This window comes from Rhinolophus ferrumequinum, chromosome 2 (assembly GCF_004115265.2).
Source record: "Rhinolophus ferrumequinum isolate MPI-CBG mRhiFer1 chromosome 2, mRhiFer1_v1.p, whole genome shotgun sequence".
NCBI classification, from domain to species: Eukaryota; Metazoa; Chordata; class Mammalia; order Chiroptera; family Rhinolophidae; genus Rhinolophus; species Rhinolophus ferrumequinum.
This window is the reverse complement of record NC_046285.1, coordinates 5,390,097-5,405,629: the sequence shown is the minus strand read 5'-3', so window position 1 is coordinate 5,405,629 and position 15,533 is coordinate 5,390,097. Positions and strand designations below refer to the sequence as shown.

At 32.1% G+C, this 15,533-nt stretch overlaps 1 protein-coding gene across 2 annotated transcripts in view; it reads left to right on the top strand.

The window, feature by feature from the left end:
- Positions 1–14,463, top strand: part of PLOD2 (procollagen-lysine,2-oxoglutarate 5-dioxygenase 2) — a 90,942-nt gene extending 76,479 nt beyond the window's left edge. Inside the window, exons 12-20 of one of the 2 annotated variants that reach the window (XM_033087358.1) lie at positions 1,982–2,107; positions 4,414–4,555; positions 5,704–5,766; positions 6,746–6,859; positions 9,512–9,577; positions 10,660–10,764; positions 12,456–12,602; positions 12,712–12,837; positions 13,051–14,463. In XM_033087358.1, the coding sequence (XP_032943249.1) occupies positions 1,982–2,107; positions 4,414–4,555; positions 5,704–5,766; positions 6,746–6,859; positions 9,512–9,577; positions 10,660–10,764; positions 12,456–12,602; positions 12,712–12,837; positions 13,051–13,206 (1,045 nt within the window). In that variant the 3' untranslated portion in view covers positions 13,207–14,463. The remainder of the gene's footprint in view (positions 1–1,981; positions 2,108–4,413; positions 4,556–5,703; positions 5,767–6,745; positions 6,860–9,511; positions 9,578–10,659; positions 10,765–12,455; positions 12,603–12,711; positions 12,838–13,050) is intronic. The other variant, XM_033087368.1, reaches the window with a different exon arrangement.
- The last annotated feature ends 1,070 nt before the right edge of the window (positions 14,464–15,533 follow it).

Here is a 15,533-nt window from a genome sequence, read left to right as displayed (position 1 = left end):
GCAAATTCCTCTCCTCAGAGACAGCCACTTTCAATTCTTTTAGCTCGTTCTTCTGGTATTTACTGCTGTATTTCTGTCCCTTATGGAATTTGTAATTCTTAAAACCTACTGGAATTCAGTAATACTTTCTTGAATTTTCTCTTATTGTGATTTAAATTCAATATTATGTAATGTACATATGCTTCTAATAATATTTAGATGTTTTTATTGTATGACACTTTGGTTTATGTACTTAATAATTTTTTTGTAGTGAACTATTTAATGAATTTATACTATATATTTAATATATATCCCCCTTGCTATCTATCTAATGTTTTAAACCTTGTAAAATGTAAAATTTCCCTCATAAGTAATTCAACTATCATTTGGAGCTTTTGCCCCTTGAAGAGCCCGTAAAACTTAGGTTATTTCTCCAATACCATAAATTTCTGTTAATTATCAAAGGAGCAGGTTCATATGACACATTTCTGTATCCAAGCTTGTAGTTTCCATAAAGAATTTACCAATGGTATATTCCATAAAGAATATATCAAGACTGTTGCAAGATTTAGGGGAGTCGACTGAAGGTTAGAAGGGCAGGCGATGGGTCACATCTTCCGATATGTGGCTTTCCAGCATCTCATGAGGTCTTTCCCCTCTCCTCTTCCTGTCTCCGCTATTTATTGCTTTGCTCTAAATTTTACTCTTTCACTTATTTAGTGGAATTCAGCTGCTATCCTTGTATTTCCATACTCAGAAACATTGAGGCACAAAAAAGATGGATTTTGATTCCCACCATTTCTTTGCCCATCTCTCTCTCTTTGGGAGGCAGCTGGGATTATAAATTACAAATTTTTTTTTCCTGTTAAATATTTGATCTTGTCAGTTATCGACATTGAATTATCATTTCTCATATTAATGTAATATACATTCTAATTTATGTTATCATATCTATATGTGTTTTAAACAAAACAAAATATAAGTTTCTGGTTAATGTTTCATTTTAATAGGAACCAGGAAAAATAAATCAAAATTATTATTTTGTATGTTGTGTATTTCCAGACTTTCACTTTTCTGTAGGTAAGAGAAAGGGCACACTTGATCTTCACAAGATTGGCATGTTGTGGAATAGATTTTTTGTGAAGAATAGTTGTTCCATAACTTCGTCTTGGAGAAGTTTTTTGAGCTTTTCTTAAATTGTGAGATACCACTACAGTGCACTTCATTTTAGAAGTAATTCTAAAAGAACTTCATATTTTGTTACCTTATTTGGGAAACATTGACACATCATAAATTAGATTTTCCTAAGAAGAAATCTGACATGTTTTAAATCTGTAGTATATGCTTGTCTCAAAGGGACTACTTTCCTGGTAGGTTGGTAGAGTGCTAGGGCAGTCATCCTCTATTTTGTTTTCTAAAATAGTTAAAGAACCAGAAAAATGTTAAGTGTTACCAGGGCTAGCACAGTCCATTTTAAAAAGTTGTTAAAAAATAAATAAATGGAGACATACTTTAAAATAATTCAGAGCTTAACTTTAGGAAAACTGGCCTCTTTACAAATATTTCAGCCCATCATCATTCATTTTTTTATTCAACAAATATTTATGGGATACCGTAATGCACCAGAGACTCTTATGTCTTACTAAGAAAAATGAAAATATTTGATTTCATATAGTATCATATTTGACATACTCAAAATAAATGATTACGGTAGTTTTACTTTTTGGATAAAAGTAAGGGATTTTTAAAAGTCATTTTTTTATACCTTCATTCACATTTTCAGTTATTTTTTTGTTACTCTTTTTAAGAAATAGCAGTGTACTTATTTAAGAAAAAGTGTTGGGAAGAAGTTTCTCTATTTTACCTTTAGGTTTTTCAACTAACTACGTGTGCATTAAATGACCTTGATTGTTTTATGTGTTGTGCTAAGCCCAAAACACATAATTCTGTGGTAATTTAAAAATAAATAATTAGCTGGATTTTTCTCTGTCTGACTCTTTAGAAAGATCATTGCTCCTCTTGTAACTCGTCACGGAAAGCTGTGGTCCAACTTTTGGGGAGCACTGAGTCCTGATGGATACTATGCTCGATCAGAAGATTATGTGGATATTGTTCAAGGGAATAGAGTGTAAGTTACTTAATTTAACCTTTTAATGTAAAATATCGTCATCTAAAAATGTCTTGTTAATGTAATTTGATTTTTTTTTTTTACTATGTATCTTTTTTCTTTATGTTTAATGGAAATTTGAAAACCTGGGGACCACTTGGGGATCCTGAAATACTAGTATAAACTAATATTTTTAAAAAAGTCTTTTTAAGTTCTAAATCTTCAAAGGAACAAACTCACTGCTGTGGGAAATACTAAGAGACAATGGTTACCATGGGCAGCCATCTTAGGTTGTTGGAAGGGTAATGTTCCTTAGTTAAAAGTTTAGAAGGGGAATTTCGTTTAGCTCATATATTTAGTGGCCAGGATGAAGGCTATTTTGATATGTTTAAATCTTATAAATAGCAACAAAAATAGCACTAAGCATCAAAATCTTCCAAAATTCCTATTGCAAGAGTTTTCTGTGTAAAATAGCTAATATTCTGCTTTGAAGATCAATTTCTTTACCAATATCTGATTTCAGTTTCTAGTTTGAAACAAATGTACTTGTTACAAAGTGTGTACATGATTGATATTTATTTCAAAGTTGATATTTTTTAAATTAAAAACCAATCACAGTTGAAATAGTATTTTTTTTTGCTAAGGTAATATTATTAGGGAAAAATGTCACCCTGTTCTTTTTATACAGACAATACACCAGAATGACTGAGACATTAAGTGCTTTCCCTAGTTTCTCACATCCATCAGCCCAATTAAAAAGAGAAAACATTTTTTGCAACTAAAAATATGTGCCCTTAAATTTAGGGGAAAAAAATCACACACTTCTTGTTGAACAATTGAGTAGTAGAAAGATGTTTTGTTTATGAAAATAGTAAATGGTGTGAAAATAATAACATCAGTTTGAATGATGTAAATATGATAAAGGCTTTTCTTAGCTACAATTGAGAACCATGTAGCTGAGAAAACACTATTAAGATCTTAATCTATTGTTTCTAAGTATCTATATTTCTCTGGGAGGGTTTGTATTGACAGTTTGCCTGATGTTGTCTGTGGGTATAGCAGAAATAAAGGCTCACAGAAGTAGAATAGAGATTTTATGTTTCATTTAAGTTGTTGTAAGCACTGGTGATTTTCTGTCCAACCTCCTGTCAGTGTCTAAAGTGTAAGGAAAACACTAAGGTAGAGGTTTTTGATCTAGTTAATGTAAGAATACACTTCATGTACAAAAGTGGCATGAAGGATTGACATCTTATGACGCATGCGTGTGTGGTTTCCTTCGAAATTGAAACACTGCACACTCTGCCAGTGATTAATTTCTGAATTCAGATTGCACGATGTGTATTTTTTATGACCATTTCTCTTGAGGCTCATCTACTAAGACAAAATGATATCATATACCTTTTAATATCTAACTACATTTCCTTGGTTAAGATCTTTCTGTTCTCTAAAAGCAACAGAAATATCCCTTCCAGCATAAGTGAAACGTTTCTTATGCTGTTCTGAGGAAGTGAGTCATGTTCAGAGTGAGGAGACCCATCTGTGGGGAAGAATGAAGGATAAAATAACGTGCCTCCCAACACTCATGTTCTCCTGGCTATATTTCTTCTTATCTTACTTTTTCTACAAAAATTTGAGATGGCTTAATGAATTTCAAGAGAATATATTTTAGTAGAATTTTAAGCTATATTTCAGTGGTGTGCTGATAAATGTCTTAACAATTGTTTCTTGGGGTTGGGAGATGCCCAGATTTGTAGTGTTTGCCAATTTCTGGGGTATAAGTACTTCTACAATGGCTGATTTCAAGCTTCTAGTGTAAAGTCACTGAGTGTAGCCTTAGGAAGCGAGGCTACACGTCAACTCTGGGGAGCCAGTGTAAGCTGGCTCTAGCAAACCACTGGTTGTGTGTGATTATTTTTGCTATCAAACTACTTAATTTTGAATAGAAACACCTTCTATGCAACAGAATAATATACTGTAGCTGTAACAATTGAGTGATGACAGCCAAAATGCCAAACAGGATCAACCGTAAAATAAAGTTTATCTAGGGAGATAGTGATTGATCTCATAAAATGTAGATCATACCAATAATCTCATGTATACTTATATATTGATATATAAATTATATATATTTATATATAGTATATAAATAAAATGTGTGGATATATATGTCAAATATTACATGTATTTGCATTTGCATGTAATTTGATTCAATAATTTATATACATAAAATTTAAAAACATACAAGGCACTTATTTTTAAAACATAAAAATAAAACTTTAAATATTTTCTATTTGTGATATTTTGGAATGTCTTCTCTTTACTTTCAGAGGGATATGGAATGTCCCATACATGGCTAATGTGTACTTAATTAAAGGAAAGACACTCCGATCAGAGATGAATGAAAGGAACTATTTTGTTCGAGATAAACTGGATCCTGATATGGCTCTTTGCCGAAATGCTAGAGAAATGGTAGGGCATACAGTGATGGCTTGCATGATGTTATAATAAGATGGCTTGCTTTCCCAGTGGATGTGTCGTTATCTTTTGATGCTTCTTTTCTTTCTAATTGGTAAATACTAGCCAATTTTTGTGGTTCTGTATCAAAAAATTGGGAACAATCATGAAGAATAATTTGTGAATATTTGCCTATGGAAACATTTGAAAAATGTTAGGTCGGTGCTTAGCCTAACTCATAAGCAACAGTGGGATTTCAATAATAAACATGAATTTGTTACGAATCAGCTTTTCATTTTAAAGAATTCATCTTTACATCCATTTGAAATTCTATAATGAAAACTGGACCTAATTAAAATTAGTTAGATAAAGCCTGGGTGACGGTCACCCAGGCTTTTAAGAACACATTTTTGTTCTTAAAATCAGTGTTTGAACTTTCTCTATCATTATTAACTCCACACTTTTAAAAAACAGATTCCTTACCATGAAACTGGGAGAAGGATTGAGATATGTAGTATATTTAATCTATGTGAAAAATTAATGATGCATTGCTATTTTATAAATATACCTTCATTATACAACTTAAAGGACTGTAGAAAATCATTTGTTTTTCAAAATGTATAAATATGTTAACATATTTATATGTTGTTTCTGTTTTATAAAAGATTGGATTATTTTATGTAAGCAAATGTGATTTTGGGAAAAATCAGAAAAGTTGGCAAGTATTTTTTTTTATTAGTTTATTAAGGCATGTGTTGTTTGAATATGTTTGTTTTTCCTACATACCTGTGTGCATTGTTATATCGAATATCCTCAGTACCTGTAAGTGTAATTTGTGCTCACGTTTGGCTAATTTGACTCAACAGCACATCCTGGAATGGCCTCTCTTACACGTTTCCTCCTTTGTCTTAATTTTGTGTCTAATGAAAGTTCTACTAAGGAATGAGCTTGGGTTTATGTTTGACCGGAAAACAAAAACAAAAACAAAAACGGCTGGAGTTGTTTCTTTGTGTGCGCTATAAGCTTTGCTTGTTCTGCATGTTGTCTATGAAGGATATTTCAGAATGTCAGCTTTTCATAAGGGCTGCTATTTTTATTTACCTAAGAATACCTGAGAAAGTGGGTGTGCAGGTCAACTTACCCAATACTTCTCTTCATTTTAGACTTTACAAAGGGAAAAAGACTCCCCTACTCCGGAAACATTCCAAATGCTCAGCCCCCCAAAGGTGTTATTTTTATTTATTTTTATTTATTTTTGTTTATTTAATTAGTACTTGATATGGTATATTGCCTGGCAATAAAGTTTCTTTAAGAATCTTCTTTCCATTTAGCTTGGTAAACTGTTGGTATTCATTGGTTCTGAATCTGCATATGTGCCTGTAAGTTTTGTGTATTGGGGGTGGGCATTGTGTGATATTCAACTCTTATTCTTTGGACTGATTGACACTTATGGTTGACAGATGAGAAAGTAAAACCCAAATCCCTTTCACTGTTTTTGTTTTCTAAGGGAGAGAAGAGGTAGGAGTAAATATAAAGTACATCTTCGTAAGACTGAGATGTGGGCACTCTTCATTAATTTTTTTATTATTTTAATAACTAACTCTTTTACCATTAAAACAGGTACAAAAAGAAACAACCTTACTTTAGTGGTGTTTGCCACATTTATTTGGTTTGGGAGAAGGATATGAGACTGATTTTCTTTAGCATGAGTAATTTCTGTGTTTAGTTTTTAAACATTAGTGCAATAAAAGAATAAAATAGACTGACAAAGTAATATTGACATTTGAATTCTTGTTTAAAAATGTGATGTCTTTTTTGAAATGGAAAGAAGCCAAAAAAAGGTACAATTCATTGCACTTTGGTGTCTCAAAAATATTTCTGCTTTCAAACAGGAATTTTTTTCTCGATGTCTACATCTAGGATCAATGAGAAAGGGACAAAAACAGTCCATTCTTCCTCTTCCTTTCTTCAGTTGAGTGTCAGTGCTATCAATTAGTTTTGTGTGTGGTGTCTGAATTCATAATTAATCAAAATTTTGTTTCTTTCATTTTCAGTTATGCATGTTTTATATGAAATATAAAAATGCATGTTCATAAGGAAACTATAAAAGTTGAAATTAATATTTCATATATTTTTCTTGTGGTTAAATATATTTTCTTGTACTTTCTTCCAAGATTGTTAATACTATTATTTTTTGGCATATAGGGCGTATTTATGTACATTTCTAATAGACATGAATTTGGAAGACTATTATCAACTGCTAATTACAATACTTCCCATTATAACAATGACCTCTGGCAGATTTTTGAAAATCCTGTGGTATGTATTTCATACTCAGCTTCATTTATAACTTATTTTCCTATAACTCCAAATGGATGTAAATAAATTGGGTTAATAATATGGAAATGTAGTAAGAGGCTTTACCATTTTTTAAAAAGCTACATCACTTTTAAAAAGATACAGTTGTATTTCATGTCCTATAAAGTAGATCTAAACTTGACCAAGAACTTTTTTTTAAATTTATATATGTATATTAGGTTTGGGGAAGGGAATTTCTCCCAGTATTTCTATTTATATATTCAAAAGTAGCATCAAATTTTTAATTCACAATTTCAGAAAAAATGTTTACTGGTAACTCACATATGACCATATTACATTTTGCTTTTCAGGAAGAATATTTAAGAAATTACTTTGGGAAAATACCTTTTATTTTATCATTTTGTTTATTTTTTATAACAATTTTGTCAATGTATACTAAAAATAGCCAGTCAGAATTGCAGAGTAAGTGGATTCAGCATGTAAAGAACATCTTAAGTTAAAGAATCAATTTCCTTTAAAAGTGTAAAATTATTTCATTTCTTAAAGATTTTAATCATACAGGAGTTGACTGCTTTTTTGTCTTATTGGGGCTTGTTCTCTTAATCAAGTGGGCACATTTATTTAAGGGACAATGTTCTCTTGAATAATCATCTCTGTAATACTACTACTTATGGTTTTCCCCTTGCCAAGAGTATAAGTTTTAAATTACAATGACTTAATCCACTTAATCAGAATTTTCTTTTATTTTGTAGGATTAGTTGACATCCAGGAATAGAAAATTTAATGCTCTCTGAATACTCTGTTAAACAGAATATCTTTTGACATTTTTGTATTTTAAAAGTACTTTCAGTCCATTTAATTGCATGTCTTTATCTTTCAAGGGAATAGAACTGAAAAGAGCCTTTTTTAGTGGTGAGGGTGGAAATCATATTTTACTTTAGCAATGAATCTGTTGTTATTTTGAAAAGTAGAATTATTTGATTTCTTGCATAATATTAGCTTCCCAAAAAAATATTCCAAATTATATGCTGAATTGTAGATGTTTGTGTAAGAATTCAAATCTTTGGAGAGTATGTAGTAAAAACATCAGAAGTAAGTTGTAACTGTTTTTCTTTCCATGGCTTTGCTTTGTTTTTAAAAAATTAGCCTTATTAATATACCTCATGCGGAATATCCCATAGCAGAATATTTAATGGTTGTCCCATTATCAGAACTTTTAAGAAATTAGTAAGGTCACAAATATTTCAAATATTTGTTCAATATTTGAAAGACGGTCTAAAAGGAAAAATTAATAGTAATGAACTACTGTAAAATCTTAGGAAATTTTTTCTTTTACTTCAAAAAAATGAATAACGCTACATAGAAAAAATACTTAAGATATTCTGAGAAGTTATGGATGATTATTTACTTCTAATTTTTCCCCATATTTTGGACTCAGAAAACCAGTCAATATTAGAGGGACTAATGAGATAGTATAGGAATTTGATGATGATTATTACATACTATGAATAAGCAAAATTTATTAAAGATTTGAAGATAGCTTTGGATCTCCATATCAAAAATATCTGAGCTACATAGAAGCAGAGATACACAAAATTAAGAATGGCCTATAAGTTATCATGGGCCCCTCTGAAATCTGGACTCAAAAGATGTATTTCAGACAAATGTTTTTTGGAACATATTTTAACTGGAATTATTTTGAGTCCATACCTCAGTTCTTCCCCGCTGGCTCCCTACAATTGTACTTGGTAAAGAGAAAATTAAGAATTTTGTTAAAGTCTAGATACATTTAAGATCTTTTTGGATACTAAACCACTCCATAGTTTAACATTAGGCTGGTGCAAAAGTAATTGCGGCTTTTGCAATTTTTTTTTTTTAACCTTGTAAACTGCAATTACTTTTGCACCAACCTAATATATATATCCTCTAAATATTGGATTTTTTGAAGAAAACACTTGACCCAGGAAAAGGATTCCTTAGCTGATGTTGACGAAAATTGAGGTATCTTAGTGTGTGGTTTATGTGTCAGAGAATGGTCGAAGAGAAGATCAGGTTCATGAATTAGCATCAAGAGGACCTATTTTTGTTTTGCTATATAATCCTATACCTTAATTTCTGTAACTAAACAAAGTGTTAGTAACTCTATGATCATTCTTTGATAAGTATTAAAAAGTGAAGTGAAAGCAGAAATTTTAAATACATTTTAAAAATTGAAATTATTTTAGAGTAATTGATTTTAGTATGAGACTCAAGCTGATTTAATTTGCTAATTAATATTTACTAATATTTGTCGATAGTATTTTGTTATTGTTCAGTTTGAAACACATATGTATTTTCCCTGTGTATATGCACAGGATATAGCATACAAATCTAATCACTATAAGTTTACTCAAGTTTTAAAATCCTGAAGTGTAAAACGTCATAAAAAAAATGTCAGGTTTCACAGAAAGATATGAGCATACGCAGAATGAGGCAAAGATTAAAAAGCATAAATTGTGTTTCTGAGAATCCCTATTTTGTCCACGACACATAGTCATTTATAAGTTGTTTGAGCAATTACTAAAATGCATATACTTTCACTTTTTTAGTAAAGTATTTGTAAAAAAGCATTTGCTTTAATCTATGCAATTGATTTTCTTTTTTTTTTGGTAGGACTGGAAAGAAAAGTATATAAGCCGTGATTATTCAAAGATTTTCACTGAAAATATAGTTGAACAGGTTTGTATTGATAATTACTATGATATGTAGAGCATGTTCGCTGTATTTTCCAGAAAGGAATATTATTACTGCAATACTGCTTTAGCAGGGGATGTTCTAAAAGTAGAGAACTTATCCTTTAGGTAAAATTCATATGGCTTAATTACCAGTTTTATAGCCTTAAAGGTCATATAGTTGTAAAAATGTAGAACATAGAGATTAACAATAATTTTAAGATCATATATATTTTTAAAGAATGCTCCCAAATGTCAGAGCTTTCTCAAACCAGTGAAAATAAGGAACCATTGGCAGATCTCTGGTGCAGGCCTCTTTCAGTGAAAGGTTACCTTTGAAAGAAACTGGGCTCCAAGAATCTCTTCTCAGAGAGGTCTTTTTAAAAAGAACTCTATTTTAGATTAGTGTTCCAAACTATTGCTAACACCTTATTTCAGAAAATGTCAGGTGTCTTTGATTCTTAGATACCCCGTTATTTTGTGTACTGGGAGAAAGAAAAAAAAAAGACTGCCAATTAAACTACGCCACGATGTTTTCTAGTCATTTTGAAGTTTTTTATTTTGTGCATATTGAAAGACTTGTTTTAGACTTGTTAGGGTCTAGATATTATATGTTCTAAAGGAATATATACACAATAACTTCAATTCTATGGCAACTCAGTGTAAATCATTTTAAGACATATCAGAAAGCAAGTCTGTTCAGCAAGTGCAACACCAACTAAATGTGTGTATGCATACGCACACACAGATACACACACACGTAATGAGGATAGAATGAAAGTCACCAAGTGTGTTCACTGTGGCATTACAACTACATCACAGTGACTGCTTGGCTGACCACTTGAAGACTCATCTTGATTTCACTGATAAAATGTAAAAAAAAAAAGTAAAACTGTTAGAAAATGTTAAAATCCCCCAGAAAACTAGTACTGTTAACTAGTACTGTTTGTAATAGTAATGTCAATAATGTTAGATGAACTTCTTAAAAAGGACATCTAAGCGAGATAAAATTAAATATTCTATCCTATTACTTTTGAAGTAATAAGTCATAACATGTTATTCTCTTAATGGTAATGCCATGTTTTATAGCCTTGTCCCGATGTCTTTTGGTTCCCCATATTTTCTGAAAAAGCCTGTGATGAATTGGTGGAAGAAATGGAGCATTATGGCCAGTGGTCTGGAGGGAAACATCATGTAAGTTGTAATTTCACACAGAAAACTAACATGTGTATGTGGGGCAGGAGGAGGGGTAGATATTTAGAGAATTCCGAGTGGAGTTGTTCTTTCTGTCATGTCTCTGAATCCTAGACCTAAATGAATGGGTAGCCATTCAAGGCTGTAGGGAGAACCCTGTTTTTAGTCTAATTCTGCCGCTAACTAATTAGTGTTTAACATTTAATTTGTTTGGGCCGTAGCTTCTCATTTATGCATGTCATTACCGCTGGGTGGTCCCTAAGGGTCAGTGTCCACAAGCCGGAAATGGTAAGGTAACACACACACACACACACACACACACACACACACACACACTCACGCATACACACATACAAGTGTCTTTATTGTGTGATGTTGCTCTTCTTCACGGCCACTTTTTATTGTCTGCATTTTTACAGTGAGCTATAATGAAAATACTAAGATGAAGTTTTATCTGGTTGAATGTCAAAGCAATTTTTTTATATAAACATAAGAAGAAGGAATATGTTTTAATGCTGTTAGTGTAATTCCGTTTTGCATCTACGTTAAGTGTCAAAGACAAGGTAGGAAGTCTCACTGTCCTTAGTTCAATGTGTCTCTTTTCCTCTGAGAACCTACAGATGCCAGCTCCTTAACAATACCAAAAAATGTAAATGGAATCCTCTGGCATATTACTGCATCTGCTTAATTACATACCCCAGCTAGTTAGCTGATCAGGGAGACAGAAGTTCAAAGTATGATGGAGAACTTGAAGTCAGCAGGTTGCAGGCAGGATAATGAAAAGCTGTCATGGAAGGAAGGCCCTTCAGGTGCCACAAAGTAGAAGTGAAGACCGGAGCAGGGAAAGCTTGTTTCAGTGGCAGGTAATCCAAAGGGCAGATAAGCAGAATCTGTGCTCGCCAACACCTAGGACTGCCTGAAGTGTCACTGTAAAAAAACTCGGTTTTTAGGGGGCTTTGGAAATCAGTTTTACTTATTTTATAGTCAGGACTCACATATACATTTGTAAAAAATAATATAAATGGAGTCCTTTAAAATGGAGCTAGAGCTGCCATCCCAAAGGAACTGCCTTGAACATCATACTCTTCAAATCACTGGAATTTTAAAACAGGGCAAGATAACCTTTGGACTGGGTCTAACGGCAGCAGTGTATCCCAAACTGTGTGCAAAGATAACAAGACAGCAGATGTTACGACTACCTAGACTGAAAATTAAAAACATCGTTTAGAATTGGCATCACTGTTAGCTTTTCTGCACCTATGGAAATGCCTTCCTTCTAGTGATGTCATTGTTCCCCTTCCCTTGCTCATAAATGCCCTCACTTGTGTCTCCTAATCTGAACACCGTTTGATTTTTCAGCCTGAGTCAGTACTTTCTGAATAGCGATTCTTCTGGCTCTCAGATAGACACTTGTTGCCTCTTATTAATATTTTGGCCTTTTGTTTTTTAGGTTAACATTAAATCAGTAGGAAAGCAGTCTACGACTCTGCAGCAATTTGCTTCGTTTTTGACACATTTGCAAAGCCATGTCACCTCACTTATTTTGATAGTTTTGCAATTAAAGCAGATGGTACACCATTATTAAACAACAGTTCATTTTTTTTCCTATTGTGGATAAAAAAATTCCAAGATAGCATAAATGTGAATTGCATGTGGACAACACCTTATGATGTCATTAATGATGTTTCTAGGATAGCCGTATATCTGGTGGTTATGAAAATGTCCCAACTGATGATATCCACATGAAACAAATTGACCTGGAGAATGTATGGCTTCATTTTATCCGGGAGTTCATTGCACCAGTGACACTAAAAGTCTTTGCAGGCTATTATACGAAGGTAGTTATCCTCCTGTTCCTCCTGCATACTGCCTACTGGTTTTTATGCAAATAAGCTATTTTATGTTTTTATTGATAAGAAAATCCATTGGTCTACTTTGCTCTTGTAGGGGTTTGCACTATTGAATTTTGTGGTAAAATACTCCCCTGATCGACAGCGCTCCCTTCGCCCTCATCATGATGCTTCTACCTTTACCATCAACATTGCGCTCAATAACGTGGGGGAGGATTTCCAGGTAATTACGGGTTTTATTTTTTACATTTTTCAAAAGAAATATGTCATTACAAAAAGACCTTTACTCTGTATGTGTTTGTTGTGTTTGTTGTTGTTGTTGTTGTTTTTGTTTGTTTTTTTAAGATTCTGCTTATATGGCATATTTTGAATTTTGCCACTGATAAAAAAATTAAACATAATGGGCTGATACATTTATTTGTTCCATCTCTTTTAGGGAGGTGGCTGCAAATTTCTAAGGTACAATTGCTCTATTGAATCACCAAGGAAAGGCTGGAGCTTCATGCATCCAGGGAGACTCACGCATTTGCATGAAGGACTTCCTGTTAAAAATGGAACAAGATACATCGCGGTGTCATTTATAGATCCCTAAGTTATTTACTTTTCATTGAATTGACTTTTTTTTTTTTTTTTTGGAATGACTGACTGGTATGAACATGTCTTCGAAGTTGTGCTTGAGAAGATGAGAGGAATATTTAAATAACTTCAACAGAACAACTTCACTTTGGGCCAAACAGTTGAAAAACTTCATAAAAAAATTGTTTGATAGTTCCTAATGTCTGCTCTGAGCCTTAAAACACAGATTGAAGAAGAAAAGAAAGAAAAAAAGAGTAAAAACGAGTATTTATTTCAATACCTTATTGTCTCTGAGAATAATGACAATTTTCTGAATTTGTGTTTCAGTTGATAAAATATTCAGGTACAAATGTACAAGTGACAAATGAGACTAATAATATTTTCTTATTTAACAAAAACCTGGGAAGACTTATTTATCAACATATAGATAAAATGGATATAAATGAAAATTGGCAATTTTTGAAATGTTGGAAAACTGGAATTCTAACTGAATTGTGTGCAACTAATTGTGCACTTTTTTTGACTACCTATGCAGGTATCTTTTACAGTAGTTCCTGATGGAATCTAAAGAATAATATTACACAATGTTTTTCCTTAAGAAACTTAGTACAAAATATGAGTGTATATCCAGTTGAAAACATTTTTGTTTAGATTGATAGACAAAATGTTTTTTACATTTATATTAGAAGTCAAGTCCTGTGTTCCTTCAGATAAATTTTCCAAGGTAGAGTATAGCAAGTAGATATTAGATTTAGAAAAGCTTCACACCTTCCCATTTCTTATTGACTTAAATCACCAAGTGTTCTTAAGTCCAAAAGGTTGTTGTTTTTCTTTCATTCTAGAAAATAATGAGGAAATATTTTTCTTTGAGATTAGTAGTAGCATTTTATGATTTTTTAAAAAAATTTTAAGTACTTGAATTTTATATCAGGAAAATAAAGTTGGTGAGCCTTTCTTCTTCCCTTTGTCCTGTGTTTCCCTCTTTATTCTCTTTTTGGGAGAGTTTTTCACTTTTTTGTCTTCCCAGGATAGTCTCCATTTTATCCTTCTTACTCTTTTTATTACCTTCCCTTTATTCAACGTTAAAATAATTTCCTAACACAAAAAATTTTATGACTTGATTTTTCACCATTTCTCTGAGTGAGGTTTAAGTATCCTTATTGTAGCTACTGTTTTTAATTTAAAGGTTAAACTTGAAAAAATTTCTAAGTCATGGTGCCAAAATTCATTTTTCTAACACCATGTGTTAGAAAATTATGAAAAATAAAATAATGTAAAACAAGTTTCTGTTGTTTTCTTTATTATTGGTGACTTGCCTTTAGAAGAGAATTATGATGGAGAAACCTGAAATAATATCAGGATATAATAAGCTATGATTTTTAAATTTTGCTTGGTATATTTACTGATATCATAATTTAATGAAAACTATTGAATTATAAATTGAATTGTAATATTTTTAATCTCAAAGTGACTACGGATTTGATCTAACTTATTTTACAAGTTAGAAAATCGATACACATATATATTTATTATTTTATTTATTTTTGTATTATATTAAACGTATATTTATTTGTACAGTGGTGTTTTTCAGGTTCCTATTGTAGGCCGGGAACTGTTCCAGGCACTGAGGATGTGGTGATGAACCATATGTTATAATTACTGGGAGATGGACTTAGGAAGTTGGGTCTTATTTTTCTTCTCTTCTCTGGTGGCACTTAATGCCCAGAGTAAATTCCTAATATCTATCCGCTTGATTGAGGAGACATTTTAGTAATGATTTGTGATTTATATTACTGTACCTCAGGGATGGTATTCCAAATATGTAACAAAATAGTATTGTGGCTGCTTGCTTGCGGGTTGTGAAACAATTCATGAGGCAAGTAGAAATGCAGAAGGAAGATTTATTTATTTATTTATTTATTTATTTATTTATTACTAGTTTCAGGTGTACAAAACAATGTAATAGTTAGACATTTATACCCCTCGTAAAGTGATAACCTCCCCTCCCCAATCCACTCTCCCTCTGACATCGTATATAGCTGTTACAGTTCCACTGACTCTATGACTCTATTCCTTATGCTGTACTCTGCATCCTGTGACTATATATATACATATACATATATGTATATATATATACACACACACACACACACACACATATATGTGTGTGTGTGTGTGTATATATATATATATATATATATATAAAATTGACATTCATTATTATTCAGCTTCAGGTGTACAGTGCAGTGATCAGGCATCTACAGCATCCCTGAGGTGGTCTCCCTAATGAGACAAGTGTCCATCGGATACCCTACAAAATCTTTACGACATTATTGATTATAT